The sequence below is a fragment of the Pseudophryne corroboree genome, chromosome 6 (assembly GCF_028390025.1).
Source record: "Pseudophryne corroboree isolate aPseCor3 chromosome 6, aPseCor3.hap2, whole genome shotgun sequence".
Taxonomy (NCBI): Eukaryota; Metazoa; Chordata; class Amphibia; order Anura; family Myobatrachidae; genus Pseudophryne; species Pseudophryne corroboree.
The window spans coordinates 534,970,195-534,990,145 of NC_086449.1; the positions used below are offsets into that span (position 1 = coordinate 534,970,195).

Here is a 19,951-nt window from a genome sequence, read left to right on the forward strand (position 1 = left end):
ACAAATCCCTGAGGAGAGTCTAGGGGTGTCTACATTGGCCATGTATGAGTCTGACATTTCTGACACTGTATCATAGAGAATCCTCTTACCACCATTTCTGCACTCTCTGCAAATGTGGGAATGAGCAATACAAGTAAGGATGGTGACATAGAATTTGAGGAGCCATTGTGGAACTGCAACAGGATGAGGGGGATATTTGTGTATCTGACACTAATGAGGATGTTGATGATGAGGATTTTGTTCGTGACAAAGTAAGTCAACCACTAGTGGTAGCAGTGATAAAAAGAAATCCATTGTCATACCTGGGCATAAGATCAAAAAAGCCACCTTTTGGTGTGTGGAATTATTTTTACCCAAATCCTTACATTTGTGAAGACATCTGTATCATTTGTGAGGCCAAAGTTAGTAGAGGTATGGACGTTAACCATCTAGCACCTCCTCCTTGTTACGTCATTTGCAGTGAGTTCATGTTATTTATCAAATTCTAAGAAAAAAAAAACATGTAAAATAATAACAAACAGTCCAGTTTCAGCTACCAACAATTTGGACCAGAATATGCAATCTTCACTGCCATCAGCCTCATCATCAACCCCCTTATTAATAATTGGAGGTAGTCCTTCCAAAAATTGGTTTGTGGAGGTCCAAACAAACCAAGCACTTAGGCCACAAAAGTAGCAGTTTCTGTCACAGAACAGCTTGATTTGTTAAACTGTGCATGTACTTTTTAATATCTAAGATAAGGGTGGGTAAGAGGGCTCAAGGACAGTGCCATCTTGCTCCACTTGTCGAGTAAATTTAGGAGAAAATACATGGTAATATTCCTCATACTCAGATTCTCTGGTGCACCTCATAAATATTACAGGGGTGTGCTTCACAATTAGGAAGGAGGTAGGGGATAGTATGGCAAGCAGGTCAGCTTCCTAATAATTGTTAGTGTAAGATAGGCTGATTTGTCGTTTGCAGCTCTGCAGTGCAACTATTAATTTTGCTTGGGTTCTTTTTGCAACCCTTGGATATGAATATTGTATTCTTTTATGGCCTTTTCTCTATTAAAATATATTTTCTAAATTAAATTAATACATTTAGATCAATAAATAAATTTTATTCAATCAATCAATCAATCAATCAATCAATCATTGCTTTACCTTTCTGCCACTACATACTCCACCTCCATTTCCCTGTACTGCGTTGAGGCCTCTTCTTTTAAAAACATTCTTTCTATGTGCTATATTCTTTAAAACGGGTTTGGTAGAGAATGGCGGCAGTCGGGATGCTGGCGGTGCCAACTCATCCTGGGGTGGCAACAGAATTTCTGGGGCCCTGTATACGGCTATCTCTGGGGCCTTACCCCTCTACCTCCACCTAGGGGAGCGCAGTCATATAAGGAGGCAGTGCAATGTCATATGAAAGGTGCACTGTCCTATATGGGGGGGGGGGGGGGGGGGGGGCTCAGTCATACAAGGAACACTCTGGTCCAAACACATATTTGGTAAGAGTGCGTCACACTCATTTTACTGCCGGAGAAAGTGGAGAGAAGCCAGACAGAAGCAGGGCTGACACACGCACAGAGACTGGCACACACAGAGAGACAGACTGACACACACACACACACACACAGAGACTGGCACATACAGAGAGACAGAGACTGGCACAGACAAAGACTCGTACACAGAGAGAAAGACACTGACACACACAAACACACAGAGACTAGCACACACACAGCGAGACTGGCACACAGAGACTGACACACACAGACTGGCACACAGAGAGACAGAGACTGGCACACACATAGACTGGCACACATTCAGAGACTGGCACACAAACAGACTGACACACACATAGAGACTGGTATACACAAAGACTGGCACACAGAGAGACACAGGCTGCCACACACAGACTGACACAAACAAAGACTGGCATACACAGAGATTGGCACACACAGAGACTTACACACATTAAGACTGGCACGCACACAGACTGACACACAGAGACTGACACATACAAAGAGACAGATGAGCGGAGGCTCCATGCTACACTCATCTAGAATATAGAGAGATGCTGAAAACGCGACCAGCAGGTTTGTGACTGCAGAGCTGAGTGCTGCTGTCACTTGACTTACCACACGCCGTCAGTCACTCTTCTGAAGTGCATCCAGGGAGGGTGTCTGTAGGGAGTTGGAACAGCGGGGGAAGTGCTGCGGTTTCCTCCTAGACTCTGTGCCCAATGATTCTCTTCCTGGCTGATCCTCATCTTAGGCGGTCGAGCCGCGGCGGCAAGGACACACAGTGAAAGTCCGGCACAACATAATGACGTCACAACATCATTAACATTATGCGCAGCACAATAACCAGGAGCGGACCGAATGTGATGGCAAAAACAGGGGGTGGGGAGGTGTCACCTAAGTTGCGGTCGGCCGTAGCGGTTGCTTTAAAATTGACTATTAGGCACTGCAGCACTGTTTTTCTGCCCCGGAATCTCGGGGCCCCTTTGAACCTCAGGGCCTGATACTACTGTACCCTTTGTTCCTCCCTGTCGCCGGGACTGATCCCAACGATCAGAATTCCGACAGGGAAGGTAAGTATATACACCTCCCCAAATGTTCCCCTAACTCTAACCCTCCCTCCCCACAGCCTGAACCTAACCCCCCCCCCCACCCCCCACGCAGCCTAGCCCTAACCCTCTGTGGTGGTGCCGGAACCCAACCTCCCCTTTCTGCAGTCTAAGCTTACACCCCCCTCACAGCCCAACCCTATGGATGGAGTGCCTAACCCACCTCCTTGCAGCCTAAGCCTATCTAAACCCCTGATCCGCAGCATAACCCTAACCCTCCCACCGCAGCTTAAACCTAGCCTACCCCCTCCTTCCCCCACCCATCCTGGGCTTACGTCTCCAGTGTCCTGGTATTTGCTTGTCCGGGATCCTGGAGGTCGGGATTTCAATGCCGGCTAGGTGACCCTATTCGGGATGCTGGTCTCGGCATTCCGAGTAGTGTCGGGATCCCGGCGTTGGGATTTCGGCTGCCGGGATTTTGAGTGGATCCCTTCAAAACAGCCATGTGTTTGTGCTGCTGCTCTGTAGCTTCATTTAGCCAGCCAGCCTTTGGCCTATATTGGTGAAGAATATAGTAAGCTGTGGGATGGTCAAAATTGACTGAAAATGAATGTTATTGAGGTTAATAATACTGTAGGAACAAAAACAGGTCAAAATGACATGGGTTCAGCTGTTTTTAGCAAATTTAAAAATCCAGATGCAAAAACCAAAACACGTGAGGGTGGTTTTACCAAATCCGAAAAATAAAAACAAAGCACGAGAGGGTGGTTTTACCAAATCCGAAAAATAAAAGCAAAACATGAGAGGGTGGGTTTTACCAAATCCCCAAAATAAAAACAAAACACGAGAGGGTGGTTTTACCAAATCATCCGAAAAATAAAAACAAAACACAAGAGGGTGGTTTTACTAAATCCGAAAAATAAAAACAAAACACGAGAGGGTGGTTTTACCAAATCATCCAAAAAATAAAAACAAAACACGTGAGGGTGGTTTTACCAAATCCGAAAAATAAAAGCAAAACACGAGAGGGTGGTTTTACGAAATCGTCCGAAAAATAAAAACAAAACACGAGAGGGTGGTTTTACCAAATCCGAAAAATAAAAGCAAAACACAGAGGGTGGTTTTGTCAAAGCCAAAATTTGGGGGTCCGCACATATCTCTATTTAATATACGGGCTGAAGGAAAACAAACAGCAATAGGAGACCAGTAAGTTAATAATTTGCGCAATAGAAATTGGCTACTGTTAAAAAAAAAAAAGAAACACTCCACAACAGCTTACTGTGCTGGGGCTTCACTGATGTCAGGTGAATGATATAGTAGAAGCTTATGTCTATGTCCCCAAATGTATTGCTGAAGAATGTGGATTCTTGTATTACTATTAACCTGTTTGCAAGTCATAATAGAGACTGCAAAGTTAGGGGTAAATTTACTATGTGGGAGGTTTTTTTTTTTAGAACTGGTGATGTTGCCCATAGCAACCAATCAGATGCTATCGATTATCTTCTAGAAGCAGCTAGATAAAGGTTAAGTAGAATCTGATAAGTTGCTATGAGCAACATCACTAGTTCTAAAAAAAACCTCACACCTTAGTAAATTTACCCCCTTACTGTCCGTGATAGTTTACATTTGCAAAAATTATTATGGAAATTGTCACATTAAAAACAATATAAACATTACCAACTTAAACATTGGATAGATGATATGGCCACTAGCCCTAACGTCTTTCAATTCCCCACTACCAGTGTCCTGAATAGATTGACTAAACTTTCATCTCGTGGAGCCATTTCTGATTGGTATGATTTGCTGTCTCCCCCGATCACCACGACTAAACCTTCCGCTCAAGTTAAGTGGGAAGCCGATCTCCATCGTACTTTCACTCTTAAACAGTGGGAATCTATTCATCTTTCTTCTTTCTCCTTTTCTAAATGTACTAACCACACCGAAATGCACATTAAACTATTACATAGACTGTATTTCACCCCCTCTAAACTACACACGATCTGGCCGACCACCTCTAAATTTTGTTGCCGCCTCTACCATCATGAAGGTACACTCTTGCATGTTTTCTGGGACTGCCCTGTCCTACGCCCCTTTTGGGATAAAGTATATGACCTTATTAATTCAATCACTGACCTTAGCCCGACTCAGGACCCTTCCTTAGCATTGCTGCACTGGTACCCAGACACTGTCCCCAAGTCAATTCGCTATGTCCTTGGCCACGTTTTAATTGCAGCCAGAGCTACAATTGCTCAAAACTGGAAATCTCCCTCCCCGCCTCCCTTTGCAAAAGTTATTTCTAAGACCCACTTCCATTTTGAGATGGAGAGCAGGGACGCTGCATACTCTACATCCCTTTCCTCCACTACCATGAAGTGGCTCCCATGGCATACATACATTTCCAAGAATAAGGGGATCTTACCATCCTCCCCTACCATACAGAGCCCTCCCTGTGACTTGGTTGACCCTCCACCTGTAGTGAATCCATGATTTGTCTATATATTTCTGTTTTCTGCGCTGCTTTGGGATGTCCTGTCTCCCCCCCCCCCCATGATATTGTTTTTGCCCCATTGTTATTCTATTCTCTGTTGTCTTTATTGTGTGTTTGTGTTTTTGTTCTGACTCTGTATCATAAATAAAAAACTTACTGTTAAAAAAAAACCAATATAAACAATTTATGGATACAGTATTACATTGTGAAGAATTATGATCATTTATTTGAAACACAACACCAATGTGGCATAAAAATAGTGTTACTAGTGACAGTGGCGGAACTAGCGAGCGGTGGGCCCATGTGCGTCAAAATGGCTTGCCCCCCCCCCCCCCCCCCCATCCCATCCAAGTCCACCCCCTCACCCCTGGAGAGGATCTGGTGAGGGGGACCTGCTCAGGGAAGTGGATACCTAGCAACAGTGCCGTAACTAGACATTTTAGCACTGCCCCCTGCATGGAAAATAGGGGCAGTGCGCGCCGTAGGCGCGCGCAAAAATTCATAGTGGCGTGGCTTCGTGGGGAAGGGGTGTGGCCACAAAATAATAGCAATTCATAAAACGGTGCACAGTAGTCTCCATTATTCAAATTACGCCGCACAGTAGCACCACTACACCAGGTAGAGACCCTTTTATACCTTACGGCAGACAGATTCCTCTTTTTACACATTACAGCAGACAGCGTCCCCTTTTTACACATTACGGCAGACAGCATCCCCCTTTTTTACACATAACGGCAGACAGCGTGCCCTTTTTACACATAGCAGCAGACAGCGTGCCCTTTTTACACATAACGGCAGACAGCGTGCACTTTTTACACATAACGGCAGACAGCGTCCCTTTTTTACACATAACGGCAGACAGCGTGCCCTTGTTACACATAGTGGCAGACAGCGTACACTTTTTACAAATAACGGCAGACAGCGTGCCCTTGTTAAACATAGCGGCAGACAGCGTACCCTTTTTACACATAACGGCAGACAGCGTGCCCTTGTTACACATAGCAGCAGACAGCGTACACTTTTTTCACATAACGGCAGACAGCGTGCCCTTGTTAAACATAGCGGCAGACAGCGCACAGTTTTTACACGTAACGGCAGACAGCGTGCCCTTTTTACACATTACGGCAGACAGCGTGCCCTTGTTACACATTACGGCAGACAGCGTGCCCTTGTTACACATTACGGCAGACAGCGTGCCCTTGTTACACATTACGGCAGACAGTGTGCCCTTGTTACACATTACGGCAGACAGCGTGCCCTTGTTACACATTACGGCAGGCAGATTCCCCTTTTTACACATTCCGGCAGGCAGATTCCCCCTTTTTACACATTGCGCAAGCAGATTCCCCATTTTTACACATTGCGGCAGACAGTCCCCCTTTTTACACATTGCGGCAAGCAGATTCCCCGTTTTTACACATTGCGGCAGGCAGATTCCCCCTTTTTACACATTGTGGCAAGCAGATTCCCCATTTTTACACATTGCGGCAGGCAGATTCCCCATTTTTACACATTGCGGCAGGCAGATTCCCCCTTTTTACACATAGTGGCAAGCAGATTCCCCCTTTTTACACACTACGGCAGGCAGATTCCCCCTTTTTACACATTGCAGCAAGCAGATTCCCCCTTTTTACACACTACGGCAGGCAGATTCCCCCTTTTTACACATTGCGGCAAGCAGATTCCCCCTTTTTACACATTGTGGCAGACAGTCCCCCTTTTTTGAAGAAAGAAAGAAAGAAAGAAAGAAAGAAAGAAAGAAAGAAAGAAAGAAAGAAAGAAAGAAAGAAAGAAAGAAGAATTATACTTACCCTCTCCGCTGGCTCAGGCACCTCGGTGCAGCGTCAGACGATTCCCGGGCAGGAGAGGAGGAGGAGGGAGGTGGAGGAGGGAGCCGCAGCAGCGCTGTGTTATTGGTGGAGGCGCTGCTGCTGCTGCCCCTCTGCTTCACTATAGGCTGTTCTCGGAAGACAGCCTATAGTGAAGCAGAGGGGCAGCAGCAGCAGCGCCTCCACCAGTAACAAAGCGCTGCTGCGGCTCCCTCCTCCGGCTCCCTCCTCCTCCTTCTCCCCCGTACCGCTGCTCCTCTCCTCTCTGGGCGGCTGTGCGCTGCGGGCAGCGGTTGCCCGCAGCGCACAGCGGCATGTAATGAGTCAGTTTGAATTTTTGCAATGCAAGTCTTTTTTCAGTCATGAGAGACCAGCATTTGTATGTGAGCATTGGGCATGCAGATGTGTCCAAAGTTATGTGGGCATGTAGCTACCAAATGAAACTAAAACTGTTTGTGAATATTCACAAACGTAAAAAACCTATGTAAGGCTTTGAGTTGAGAGTGCTCTGATACGGGTGTAAGTGTGCATTTATTTAAAACCCCTATAACTGCTACAACAGTGTTTAAAATGTGATTGTACACTGTAGTCATATTTTATACAAATAAACAATACTTCACAATCAGATGAATTAGTGTGGAAGGCATACATATTTTCCCCAGGCCTCTTACAGTACCTATGTGTTTTAATACCCCAGGAATATTGTGTTGGTTCTGCTGAGAGCTTTTGGATTTTGGTAAGAACCGGGTTAGGTTCCTGCTGTTGGAAGTGAGAAGAGAGGGCGGGTTCTCCATCCACTTAGGCACAGTTTGGGTCTTTGGTCATGTATATTGTCACTTATAGTATAGCAGCTTGCTATTCCACATTTCTGACTCCTTAACCACTTAATTGACAGCTTTTTTAGAACCAAATGGCTCTCGTAAATTGACTTCTTTTTTATTTTGTTATTTAATTACATTAATAAATGTATTTTCAAAAATAAGTCCATAAGCTTCCATTGTAAAATGACTTCCCAACCCGACTGCCAATAGACCCCCTCAGTGGCAATTTATCTCCATTAGCCTTATGCCCTAGTGGTAATAGATCCAGTTGTGTAACCCCTCTGGTGTAATAGGTCCCATCTTTATGCTGACACGGTTGCATGGGATGTGACTGTGTCAGTTAAAGCCCTACTGACTGTAGTGTGCATCCCATGCAACCATGCCAGTTAAGGGTTTAAACCTGACCTATTCATGGCCAAAGGTAAAAGAAAAAAAATAGACCTACAAAAAAAATAGCTTCTTGTCAGGTTCATCTCATCCTATATAATAAAGGCTAACACTGCTGTCCACTTCTATGGGGGAAATTCATGTTTTGCACGTCGACTGCCACTAGATGGTTCCCGAAAGTGCATTTACTCTGTTCAGGTGCGCACAGCCGCCACGCTGACAATACTGTTATGTTGGTAAGTAGTACCACCAGCAATATTATTGACAGCAGTTCTTGATATATGAGGGTGAGCAGCAATAGATTTCAAAATTCAACCAGTCTGCCAGTGTAATGAATTGTTACAATGATGCTGTGAATGGAATATTTCCCAAAAAGAAGAGAGGAAGAGGTGGATATAAGAGCTGGATGGAGGATGCTTCCTCTTCTTGATACAGGTGGCCAGGGCTGGATGAAGGCTTGTCGTCTCCCCCCCCCCCCCCATCCCCAGGGGCATCTAAATTGTGTGGGCCCCCTCCAATAAAATAGCCTTTTACCTAGCCCTTCCCATATTGCTAGCCCTTCCATTTGGCTAAAATAGCAAATCTGCAACTGAAACTGTATGAGACAAGTAGATTTTACCAAGCGGGTCTGGGGCGCTTGAATCAAATAGTCGTGTTCACCGGGAATGAGACTCTTAAACACAAATGATAAAAAATGCAAACATAGCGTAATACTGTTTTACTGAATAATAGAAATGATGGTATGACAATGTGACTGGACTCGTACCCCAAGATGAATAAGGTTCGCTTTGAGAAATCCAGCCACTGCTGTAATAGATCCCAGCAACCCTGTTCCAAATTCTCCAGAGGGTTCAGATTCTCCCCGATGCACTCAATTAGATGTTTATAGGCACAAATGAAAACCACTTCAATGTATACACAGGTCCCTGTTGTAGTTGGACTCCTTATCCTTGTTCTTTACTCTCCTGAAAGTCAGGATTCTCCCCAATTCATTCACAATGGGTATATGTGAAAAGAAGGCTCCAAATAGTGTAAAGCCATTTATTAAAAACTATTAAAAACACAAACATGGGCAGAAAATGGACTCTCACCATCCAATAGATGTTAATGGACAGAAAAGCAAGTTTTCAGAAGATCGCCAGGCGTCCCCAGGAATCGTCACCAAACAAGCAGGTAAGTAGTTCCAATCACCGCCCAGTACCTCCACCAACGCATTTCGATAACCTTCTGTTATCTTTTTCAAGGTGTAGGAGGTAACTGCATGGTAAGTGGTATTTATACCAAACAATGAAGCCAAATAAAAAACCTAATTCCAGACACAGACCAACTGCTCCTTTATAATCCCTATCCCTATCCATACAAGAATAGCAAACATCCGCTCCCCACATGTCCGTTTTTGATTTTCCCATATGCCCATGATCCAACAACAGGTGCGCATCAAAGTCCATCTGATTGATATCTATTTCCGGTGGGTGGAAGCGCCGAAAAAAGTCCGTCCCATCCCTAAGCACATCCGGCGGAAGGAGGTCACCCGAATCCTCGTGCATTGTCGATGCTACCATACACGCCACACTTCCGGCGGAAGTCGCTCGATCAGACGCTACATCACATCCGGCGGAAGAAGGTCATCACAGTTTCCGTCCCTGGTGCGGCCCTTTCCCACCGGTTTTTGCGTCTCACTTCCGGCGGAGGAGGGTAATCTATCACAACATCCTGCCGGACTATTTCACCAGCGGACGTCTCAAGTCCTTTGCGTTCCATCTCAAATTATGCGTGTCACAGCGGATGCGGATGTTTTAGTGGACCGGAACAATGTCTCAGATGTTTGTCAATTGTTGTCAGGAGCAACCCAATGGATAGGAAAAAACACAACACAATTAGCACATAAAATGAAAAATAATAAAACCTCAAATATTAATAAAATGCATTTAAAGAAACCATTTGGTTTCAAAATCTTTGTTAAGACCAGAGGGCTCAAAGGTTTTATAGTTAAAAATGCATTGCATTTCATACTTAGCTAATTTCTTTTGAATATCTCCTCCCCTTTTATCAGGGTGGATTTTCTTTAATGCCATAAAATTCTTGATATGTTTTACATTACAATCATGGATTTTCTTAAAATGTTCACAATAGAGCATGGGTGTCGAGCCCTTTCTTGATGTTCCGAAGGTGCTCGCTCATTCTCACTTTAAGTGCCCTGCTGGTCCGACCAATATAAAATTTACTGCAACTACACTCAATGCAATAAATCACACTCGTTGTATGGCACGGAATGAAATCAGTGATCAAGCACTTCTTTTCATTAATCATCACATCTACTTTTTTATTGCCAAAGGTATTAGGGATATTCTTACAGGCTAGACATTGTCCACATCTATAGAATCCCTGTGATACAATTTTTGGGCCACTAGACGGATTCTCATTAAGACTATGTACTAGTTTAGATTGCAGATTGCGGGCCCTCCTATATATGCACACCGGATTGTCCGGTAGCTCAGCTCCTATCACTGGATCCCTTTTTAATATGGGCCAGTGTTTCTTCAATATTCCCCTTACTTTATTGTGTTGGGTAGAATAATCAGTAGTAAAGGCCCATTTAAATCTGTCATTTCCCTCGTTATTCCTTTAATTTTTCTTGGTCATTAGGTCAGATCTTTCTATACTAGTAACTTTTTTCAAAGATTCCCTTACTTCCCTTTCATCATATCCACATTTGACGAAACACTCTTCCATCTCTGTGGCTTGAGTCATGAAGACATGATGGTCTGTACAATTCCTTTTAAGCCTTTTAAATTGGCTACCAGGGATCGTACTGAGCCAATTATCATGGTGACAACTTAGCCTATCAATGAAGGCCCTAGAATCAGTGGGTTTAACATATGTTTTAGTTTTCAAACACATGTCTTCCACATAGATAGTGAGATCCAAAAAATGGACCTCCTTATCACTAATGTCAAAGGTTAATTTAATATTCAACTCGTTAGTATTAAGGTAAGAGCAAAATGACTCTAATACGTCTACTTCCCCCTGCCAAACAAACAAGACGTCGTCTATATATCTGTGCCAGGACACCAGGTTCGCCCCGAAAAGGACAGTTCTTCCATATGAAGTCATCCTCCCAAGCGCCCATAAAAAGGTTCGCATAGGCTCGTTTCGTTTCCGGCTGAGACAAAGCTCATTCCGCGACGTCTTCACCACCATGCCCAAGTTTTATTGTGACTACTGTGACACCTACCTCACCCATGACTCGCCATCAGTCCGCAAGACTCACTGTAGTGGTAGGAAACATAAGGAAAATGTTAAAGATTACTATCAGAAATGGATGGAAGAGCAAGCCCAGAGTCTAATTGACAAGACCACTGCTGCATTTCAGCAAGGCAAGATACCACCAACACCGTTTGCAGCTCCGCCAGCTGGAAGTGCCATGATCCCACCACCACCGAGCCTAGGTGGCCCCCCACGTCCTGGTATGATGCCTGCACCTCCTATGGCTGGCCCCCCAATGATGCAGATGATGGGACCTCCACCTGGAATGATGCTTGGACATGGTATGAGACCACCTATGGGAGCGCACATGCAGATGATGCCTGGACCTCCAATGATGCGCCCACCTTCCCGTCCCATGATGCTCCAATCTCGGCCAGGCATGGCACGACCGGACAGATAGCATGCTGGACAAAATGCCTTTCCCTAAACAATAAAGCCCAGTAGTGTGGGTGATAAAGGGGTCAGCAAACTTTTGGCCAATATATTACAATTTTTGGTGTACTAAAGCAGTGACAGATACCACCATGTGTTTGGTGTGGTTTTTTTTTTTTTTGTTTTGTTTAGGTTTTTTTTCCATTTTCAACTTGGTGTTAAAAGTTTTTTCTGGAGAACACAAACTACTAAAATGCACGTGCTGCTGTAGGGTGTGTTTGTGTTTGTTTTTTTTTTTGTTTGTTTTTTTGTTTTTTTAAATACATAAATCCATAAATCCAAGTTTGCCCATAGTAACTAAGATTTACCTGAATTATTCATATATTTTTTTTAACTTTTTATTAAAATTTGAATGAAACTGCATTACTTTTATAGAACTTCAGTTTTAAATTAAAGATTTTGTGTAATAGATGTTGCGCTATTTATTTTTTTCACACTTAAAACTTACGATAGTGCTGTAATCGTAAATGAGATTCCATGGGTTATTTAGCTTTTTCAGTTGCAATTGATTTGAATAGTTGCTAAACGTATCTCTCAAAGAATTAACATGTTTGTTTTTGAAGAAATTTCAACTTCTAAATGGTAGTTCTATTACTTGAATTATCCACCTACAAATAACCAGAGAGCTGGAGTTGTGCATAGCGTCAAGTTTGGGAATGAAAAAAAACAAATGTTTTGTTTAAATTATGTACAAATGGCATTAGTCATCCTTTTGTAAATAAAATGCAGCGTACACCTCAGTTGTTTTACACTATATGAAGAAAACCATTAAACCAAAGTGTTTGGCATGGGTAATATTGGCAGTCATGTGAAATATACAGATTGAGGAGGGCATCCAATTAGCCCAGATAAAACATTGGTCGCATTTTTTCCCTATGGTTATGTTTTTACAAGCTATCCAATTTGGAGTGCCCATAAAAAATAAATTTGCTCATGTAAATACGAGAATGGGGCAGGTTTTTGGGGATTTGGTTTTGCTTACCTGATGCAGGTGAAATCGAATCCCCGCTAAGCCGTTGTTCGCACATGCTTATCGTGGCTAATTGGGTAGCCCATGGCGATGCAATTGCCCAATGTAAATCACTGTGGATAATTTAATAACCCCCTGAGGGTGAAAAGTTTTGGGAGGTAAAGAGCACAAATTACAATACCACATACTACATCATGGGTTTTCGGCCTGCAGCCCTCCAGCTGCTGTAGGGCTGCATGTCCCGGCATGCCCTGCCGCAGTTGTGCAATTAAGGCATGCTAACGCTGGGGCAGGGTATGCTGGGATTTGTAGTTCAGGAGCAGGTTGTGGACCCATGTACTACATGGTCAATTCATAGAATAAAAAAAAAAGCCATGCAATCTCCATTGCCGGACATTAACAGTAGACTGGGTTCTACTGAAGATCTCAATGATTTTAAATGTAGTGCTGCCATAGTAGAGAACCTTTCAATAAAAGTTTTTCATGTTTCTTCCCTGAATAAAAAAAAAAAAAAAAAAAGGTTCGCATAGCTGGGGGCGAACCTGGTGCCCATGGCTGTCCCACACCTCTGGAGGTAGAATTCATCCCTAAAAACGAAGCAGTTATTTTGAAGAATGAAATTAATCCCCTCCATTATGAATTCCTGAAGGTGGGAAGATAGATCAGATTCTGTTAGAGTCTGTTTCACTGCTTTAAGCCCTTGTTGATGATTCATTATAGTGTATAGTGAGTTAACATCTGCTGTCACCAAAAGATAATTACTCTCCCATTTCAATTTATTTAATACATTTAAAATATCGCCCGTGTCCCTTAGATGTGAACGATTGCACATAACAAGGGGTTGGAGATGGTGATCAATCATACTGGAAAGGTTTGCCGACAAAGAGTCTACCCTGGAGACAATTGGTCTCCCCGGGGGAATCTCATGACTCTTATGTATTTTAGGCAATAATATATGGTCGGTATGACCATATATGGTTCCGTGAATAGAAATTTACTTTCCTCATCTGTTAGTACTCCTTTCTTATTGTACTTATCTATTAGCTCCTTTAAAAGTAACTGCATTTTTTTGGTTGGATCCCCTCACATTTTTTTGTAGGTGGTGTTGTCTTTAAGCTGACGGTAAATCTCTATCTCATAATCTTTCCTATCTAGAAGCACAATACCACCCCCCTTATCAGCAGGTTTAATAATCAGTTCTTTGTTAGAGGTAAGGGTTTTGATGGCTTTCCTTTCTTTCATTGTGAGATTATAATTAATCCTTTTTGTATCGAGTTTCTCAATATCATCTTTCACCAAATGTGCAAATGATTCTAAGAAACACCCTTTCAGGTATGCAGGATAAAATGTAGATTGGGGTTTAAATAAAGACTTTTCATTATTGACCTGAACAGCTGATTCACCTTTTAATTTAAAACATTTCTTCAAGGTTAATTTCCTAGTGAATCTTTCAATATCTATGAAAACCTTAAACGGGTCTATTTTGGTTGAAGGGGCGTATTTCATTCCTTTTTCCAAAAGTGACCTTTCCTCGGCTAAAAGCACATGGGAGCTTAAATTTAAAATTTTTACTTTTCCACTTGGACCTCCTTTTTGAGTTTCTATCTCTTGATTATCTGATGTAATGCCATTTTTCTTCTTTTTGTTGCTTTTACGGACCTTCTTCCGCTCTCTCTTACTTTTTATGCCACCCCTCTTACCTCAATGATTTATCTTGGGTCTGGGTGTCTCCTCCCTCTGTCTAAAAAAGGAGTCTGATGTTCATTTTCCCTCGGTGGTGCAAATCTATTACGTGTGATCGTGGGACTTTGCCAATTTCTCTGCTCCCTGTTTCTCCAATGATCCCCGTGCTGTACATGATCCCTTCTTGGTGTTCTCCAATTGGAGTTAATCTCCTTTTGATAGTTATAGCCTGTTCTAACTCCTGCCTCGTTTGGGGGTTTAATGAAGGGCCTCCTCCTCTCGTAGTTATCCGGATAGTATCTAGTGCCATAACTTCTCTGTTCTCCCTTGTCTTTTCTATTACCTTTGAAAGTTTTTTTTGGCTGATTTATCATGATATTGAATAGGGGATTTATCCCTAAATTGCGTTTTATTTCCTAATTGGAATTCATTTGTATCTCTACGGAACTTATTAGGTTTCCTTGAGATCAATAATCTCTCTGACTTGTCAATTCTCCCTTCTATAATTTTTTCTTTTTCCTTAAATTCAGGTAGGTTCATGCATGGGATGCTTATTTCTTTAAGCCCTCTGATCTCTTCATCTAAGATTGTTAAATCTTTTTTCCTTTCATTAATAATCAGTTCCATTAATTTAAATGAGCAGTTGGAAACAATCAAATCCCATTCATTTTTAAATTGTTCTGTGGCAGTTGTAAAACTGGATTTTTTATCTATCCTTAACCCTTTCGGGATAATCTTGGAGGTGAGGTACTTCTCTAAAGTCCCCACCTCCCACCATACCTTGTTTTCTTTCAAAAGCAAGGTCTCTATTTTATGTAAGATGTTATCAAGATCTTCATCTGCTACGCTAACATCTACATCAGGTGAGGAAAAAGCAGCATCAAATCTACGCATCCTTTCCTCCCTAAAGTGAAATATGCCCAAGAAGGGATCATGTACAGCACAGGGATCATTGGAGAAACAGGGAGCAGAGAAATTGGCAAAGTCCCCTGATCACACGTAATAGATTTGCACCACCGAGGGAAAATGAACATCAGACTCCTTTTTTAGACAGAGGGAGGAGACACCCAGACCCAAGATAAATCATCGAGGTCAGAAGGGTGGCATACAAAGTAAGAGAGAGCGGAAGAAGGTCCGTAAAAGAAACAAAAAGAAGAAAAATGCCATTACATCAGATAATCAAGAGATAGAAACTCAAAAAGGAGGTCCAAGTGGAAAAGTAAAAATTTTAAATTTAAGCTCCCATGTGCTTTTAGCCGAGGAAAGGTCACTTTTGGAAAAAGGACTGAAATATGCCCCTTCAACCAAAATAGACCCGTTTAAGGTTTTCATAGATATTGAAAGATTCACTAGGAAATTAACCTTGAAGAAATTTTTTACATTAAAAGAAGGTGAATCAGCTGTACAGGTCAATAATGAAAAATATTTATTTAAACCCCGATCTACATTTTATCCTGCATACCTGAAAGGGTGTTTCTTAGAATCATTTGCACATTTGGTGAAAGATGATATTGAGAAACTCAATACAAAAAGGATTAATTATAATCTCACAATGAAAGAAAGGAAAGCCATCAAAACCCTTACCTCTAACAAAGAACTGCTTATTAAACCTGCCGATAAAGGGGGTGGTATTGTGCTTCTAGATAGGAAAGATTATGAGATAGAGATTTACCATCAGCTTAATGACAACACCACCTACAAAAAAATGCGAGGGGATCCAACCAAAAAAATGCAGTTACTTTTAAAGGAGCTAATAGATAAGTACAATAAGAAAGGAGTACTAACAGATGAGGAAAGTAAATTTCTATTCACGGAACCATATATGGTCATACCGACCATATATTATTGCCTAAAATACATAAGAGTCATGAGAATCCCCCGGGGAGACCAGTTGTCTCCGGGGTAGACTCTTTGTCGGCAAACCTTTCCAGTATGATTGATCACCATCTCCAACCCCTTGTTATGTGCAATCGTTCACATCTAAGGGACACGGGCGATATTTTAAATGTATTAAATAAATTGAAATGGGAGAGTAATTATCTTTTGGTGACAGCAGATGTTAACTCACTATACACTATAATGAATCATCAACAAGGGCTTAAAGCAGTGAAACAGACTCTAACAGTATCTGATCTATCTTCCCACCTTCAGGAATTCATAATGGAGGGGATTAATTTCATTCTTCAAAATAACTACTTCGTTTTTAGGGATGAATTCTACCTCCAGAGGTGTGGGACAGCCATGGGCACCAGGTCTTGTTTGTTTGGCAGGGGGAAGTAGACGTATTAGAGTCGTTTTGCTCTTACCTTAATACTAACGAGTTGAATATTAAATTAACTTTTGACATTAGTGATGAGGCGGTCCATTTTTTGGATCTCACTATCTATGTGGAAGACATGTGTTTGAAAACTAAAACATATGTCAAACCCACTGATTCTAGGGCCTACATTGATAGGCTAAGTTGTCACCATGATAATTGGCTCAGTACGATCCCTGGTAGCCAATTTAAAGGGCTTAAAAGGAATTGTACAGACCATCGTGTCTTCATGACTCAAGCCACAGAGATGGAAGAGTGTTTCGTCAAATGTGGATATGATGAAAGGGAAGTAAGGGAATCTTTGAAAAAGTTACTAGTATAGAAAGATCTGCCCTAATGACCAAGAAAAATTATAGGAATAACGAGGGAAATTACAGATTTAAGTGGGCCTTTACTACTGATTATTCTACCCAACACAATAAAGTAAGGGGAATATTGAAGAATCAGTGGCCCATATTAAAAAGGGATCCAGTGATAGGAGCTGAGCTACCGGACAATCCGGTGTGCATATATAGGAGGGCCCGCAATCTGCAATCTAAACTAGTACATAGTCTTCATGAGAATCCGTCTAGTGGCCCAAAAATTGTATCACAGGGATTCTATAGATGTGGACAATGTCTAGCCTGTAAGAATATCCCTAATACCTTTGGCAATAAAAAAGTAGATGTGATGATTAATGAAAAGAAGTGCTTGATCACTGATTTCATTACGTGCCATACAACGAGTGTGATTTATTGCATTGAGTGTAGTTGCAGTAAATTTTATATTGGTCGGACCAGCAGGGCACTTAGAGTGAGAATGAGCGAGCACCTTCGGAACATCACGAAAGGGCTCGACACCCATGCTGTATCGTTACATTTTAAGAAAATCCATGATTGTAATGTAAAACATATCAAGAATTTCATGGCATCAAAGAAAATCCACCCTGATAAAAGGGGAGGAGATATTCAAAAGAAATTAGCTAAGTATGAAATGCAATGCATTTTTAACTATAAAACCTTAGAGCCCTCTGGTCTTAACAAAGATTTTGAAACCAAATGGTTTCTTTAAATGCATTTTATTAATATTTGAGGTTTTATTATTTTTCATTTTATGTACTAATTGTGTTGTGTTTTTTCCTATCCATTGGGCTGCTCCTGACAACAATTGACAAACATCTGAGACATTGTTCCGGTCCACTAAAACATCCGCATCCGCTGTGACACGCATAATTTGAGATGGAACGCAAAGGACTTGAGATGTCCGCTGGTGAAATAGTCCGGCAGGATGTTGTGATAGATTACCCTCCTCCGCCGGAAGTGAGACGCAAAAACCGGTGGGAAAGGGCCGCACCAGGGACGGAAACTGTGATTACCTTCTTCCGCCGAATGTGATGTAGCGTCTGATCAAGCGACTTCCGCCGGAAGTGTGGCATGTATGGTAGCATCGACAATGCACGAGGATACGGGTGACCTCCTTCCGCCGGATGTGCTTAGGGATGGGACGGACTTTTTTCGGCGCTTCCACCCACCGGAAATAGATATCAATCAGATGGACTTTGATGCGCACCTGTTGTTGGATCATGGGCATATGGGAAAATAAAAAACGGACATGTGGGGAGCGGATGTTTGCTATTCTTGTATGGATAGGGATTATAGAGGAGCAGTTGGTCTATGTATGGAATTAGGTTTTTTATTTGGCTTCATTGTTTGGTATAAATACCACTTACCATGCAGTTACCTCCTACACCTTGAAAAAGAGAACAGAAGGTTATCGAAACGCGTTGGTGGAGGTTCTGGGCGGTGATTGGAACTACTTACCTGCTTGTTTGGTGACGATTCCTGGGGACGCCTGGCGATCTTCTGAAAACTTGCTTTTCTGTCTATTAACATCTATTGGATGGTGAGAGTCCATTTTCTGCCCATGTTTGTGTTTTTAATAGTTTTTAATAAATGGTTTTACACTATTTGGAGCCTTCTTTTCACATATACCCATTGTGAATGAATTGGGGAGAATCCTGACTTTCAGGAGAGTAAAGAACAAGGATAAGGAGTCTAACTACAATAGGGACCTGTGTATACATTGAAGTGGTTTTCATTTGTGCCTATAAACATCTAATTGATGGTGAGAGTCCATTCGATATTTACATCTGTGTCTTTATATCTAATAAATGGTACTACACTATTTGGAGCTTTATTCCCACATGTACCCTTTGTGAGTGCATCGGGGAGAATCTGAACCCTCTGGAGAATTTGAAACAGGGTTGCTGGGATCTATTACAGCAGTGGCTGGATTTCTCAAAGCGAACCTTATTCATCTTGGGGTACGAGTCCAGTCACATTGTCATACCATCATTTCTATTATTCAGTAAAACAGTATTACGCTATGTTTGCATTTTTTATCACACGACTATTTGATTCAAGCGCCCCAGACCCTCTTGGTAAAATCTACTTGTCTTGTTCGTTTAAAGTGTGGGTGACACTTTTCTACCTTTTGGGACAAGGGCAGCTGCAGGTGCATGGTTTTTTATCACCAGCTTTTACATTTCTTGAAACTGTATGAGGGCCACAGCCCCCAGTCACAGTTACGGCATACTTACCTACATTTATTTTCTCCTCTACGGGAGATACTCGGAGAGGAGAAGCAGCTGGACGGAGGCAGTGCCGAGCCAATGATGCCATTAGGCCACACCCACTACACAAGCAAATACCGCGATTGGACGGTATTTGCATATGGACGGAGCTTCGATTACATGATTAGCATATAATCGCATCATTATGCCCCACCCCCTCCGCCGGGTCCGCAATTTGGCACTATTTAGCTCCTCATTCTGCCCACTTACCTAGAAAGTGGGCAGAATGCGGGAGGGGTGCCCACTCTTCCAGGGCTGCGGAGGACTACCCGAGAAACCGGGTGTCTCCCGCAGAATCCAGGAGAGTAGGCAAGTATGATTTACGGTTTACTCATTTTCACACACATCTTAACTCTTGGAATTTACTTATTCTTCATATGTTATTAACCATCCGCACACAGTTGTATGCCTCTATATTACATGGGGGGAATTCAAATTTTTAAAAAGTCGGTTGGCTGTCTGCTTTTTCCTGTCTATTAGATAGTAAAAAACAGACACCAAACTGACTTTTCAAACATTTGAATCTCCCCCCATATCTAAAATGCAACTTTCTCTAAGTATTCATATCATGTTTGTAGTAGATATCACTGTTCTTT

At 42.3% G+C, this 19,951-nt stretch overlaps 1 protein-coding gene and 1 long non-coding RNA gene across 2 annotated transcripts in view; both read left to right on the forward strand.

Moving 5' to 3' along the window:
* Window positions 1-19,951, forward strand: part of LOC134932842 (uncharacterized) — a 311,651-nt gene that overhangs the window by 48,290 nt on the left and 243,410 nt on the right. The gene's annotated exons all lie outside the window — the stretch shown is intronic.
* LOC134935418 (U1 small nuclear ribonucleoprotein C) lies at window positions 11,227-11,861 on the forward strand. The gene has a single exon (XM_063930496.1). It carries the CDS (start codon window positions 11,275-11,277, stop codon window positions 11,740-11,742), a length of 468 nt encoding a protein of 155 aa, XP_063786566.1. The 5' UTR covers window positions 11,227-11,274; the 3' UTR covers window positions 11,743-11,861.

Excerpts from the sequence above, each read along its gene's own strand:
- LOC134935418 (XM_063930496.1), top strand. The coding sequence starts at position 11,275 with ATGCCCAAGTTTTATTGTGACTACTGTGACACCTACCTCACCCATGAC.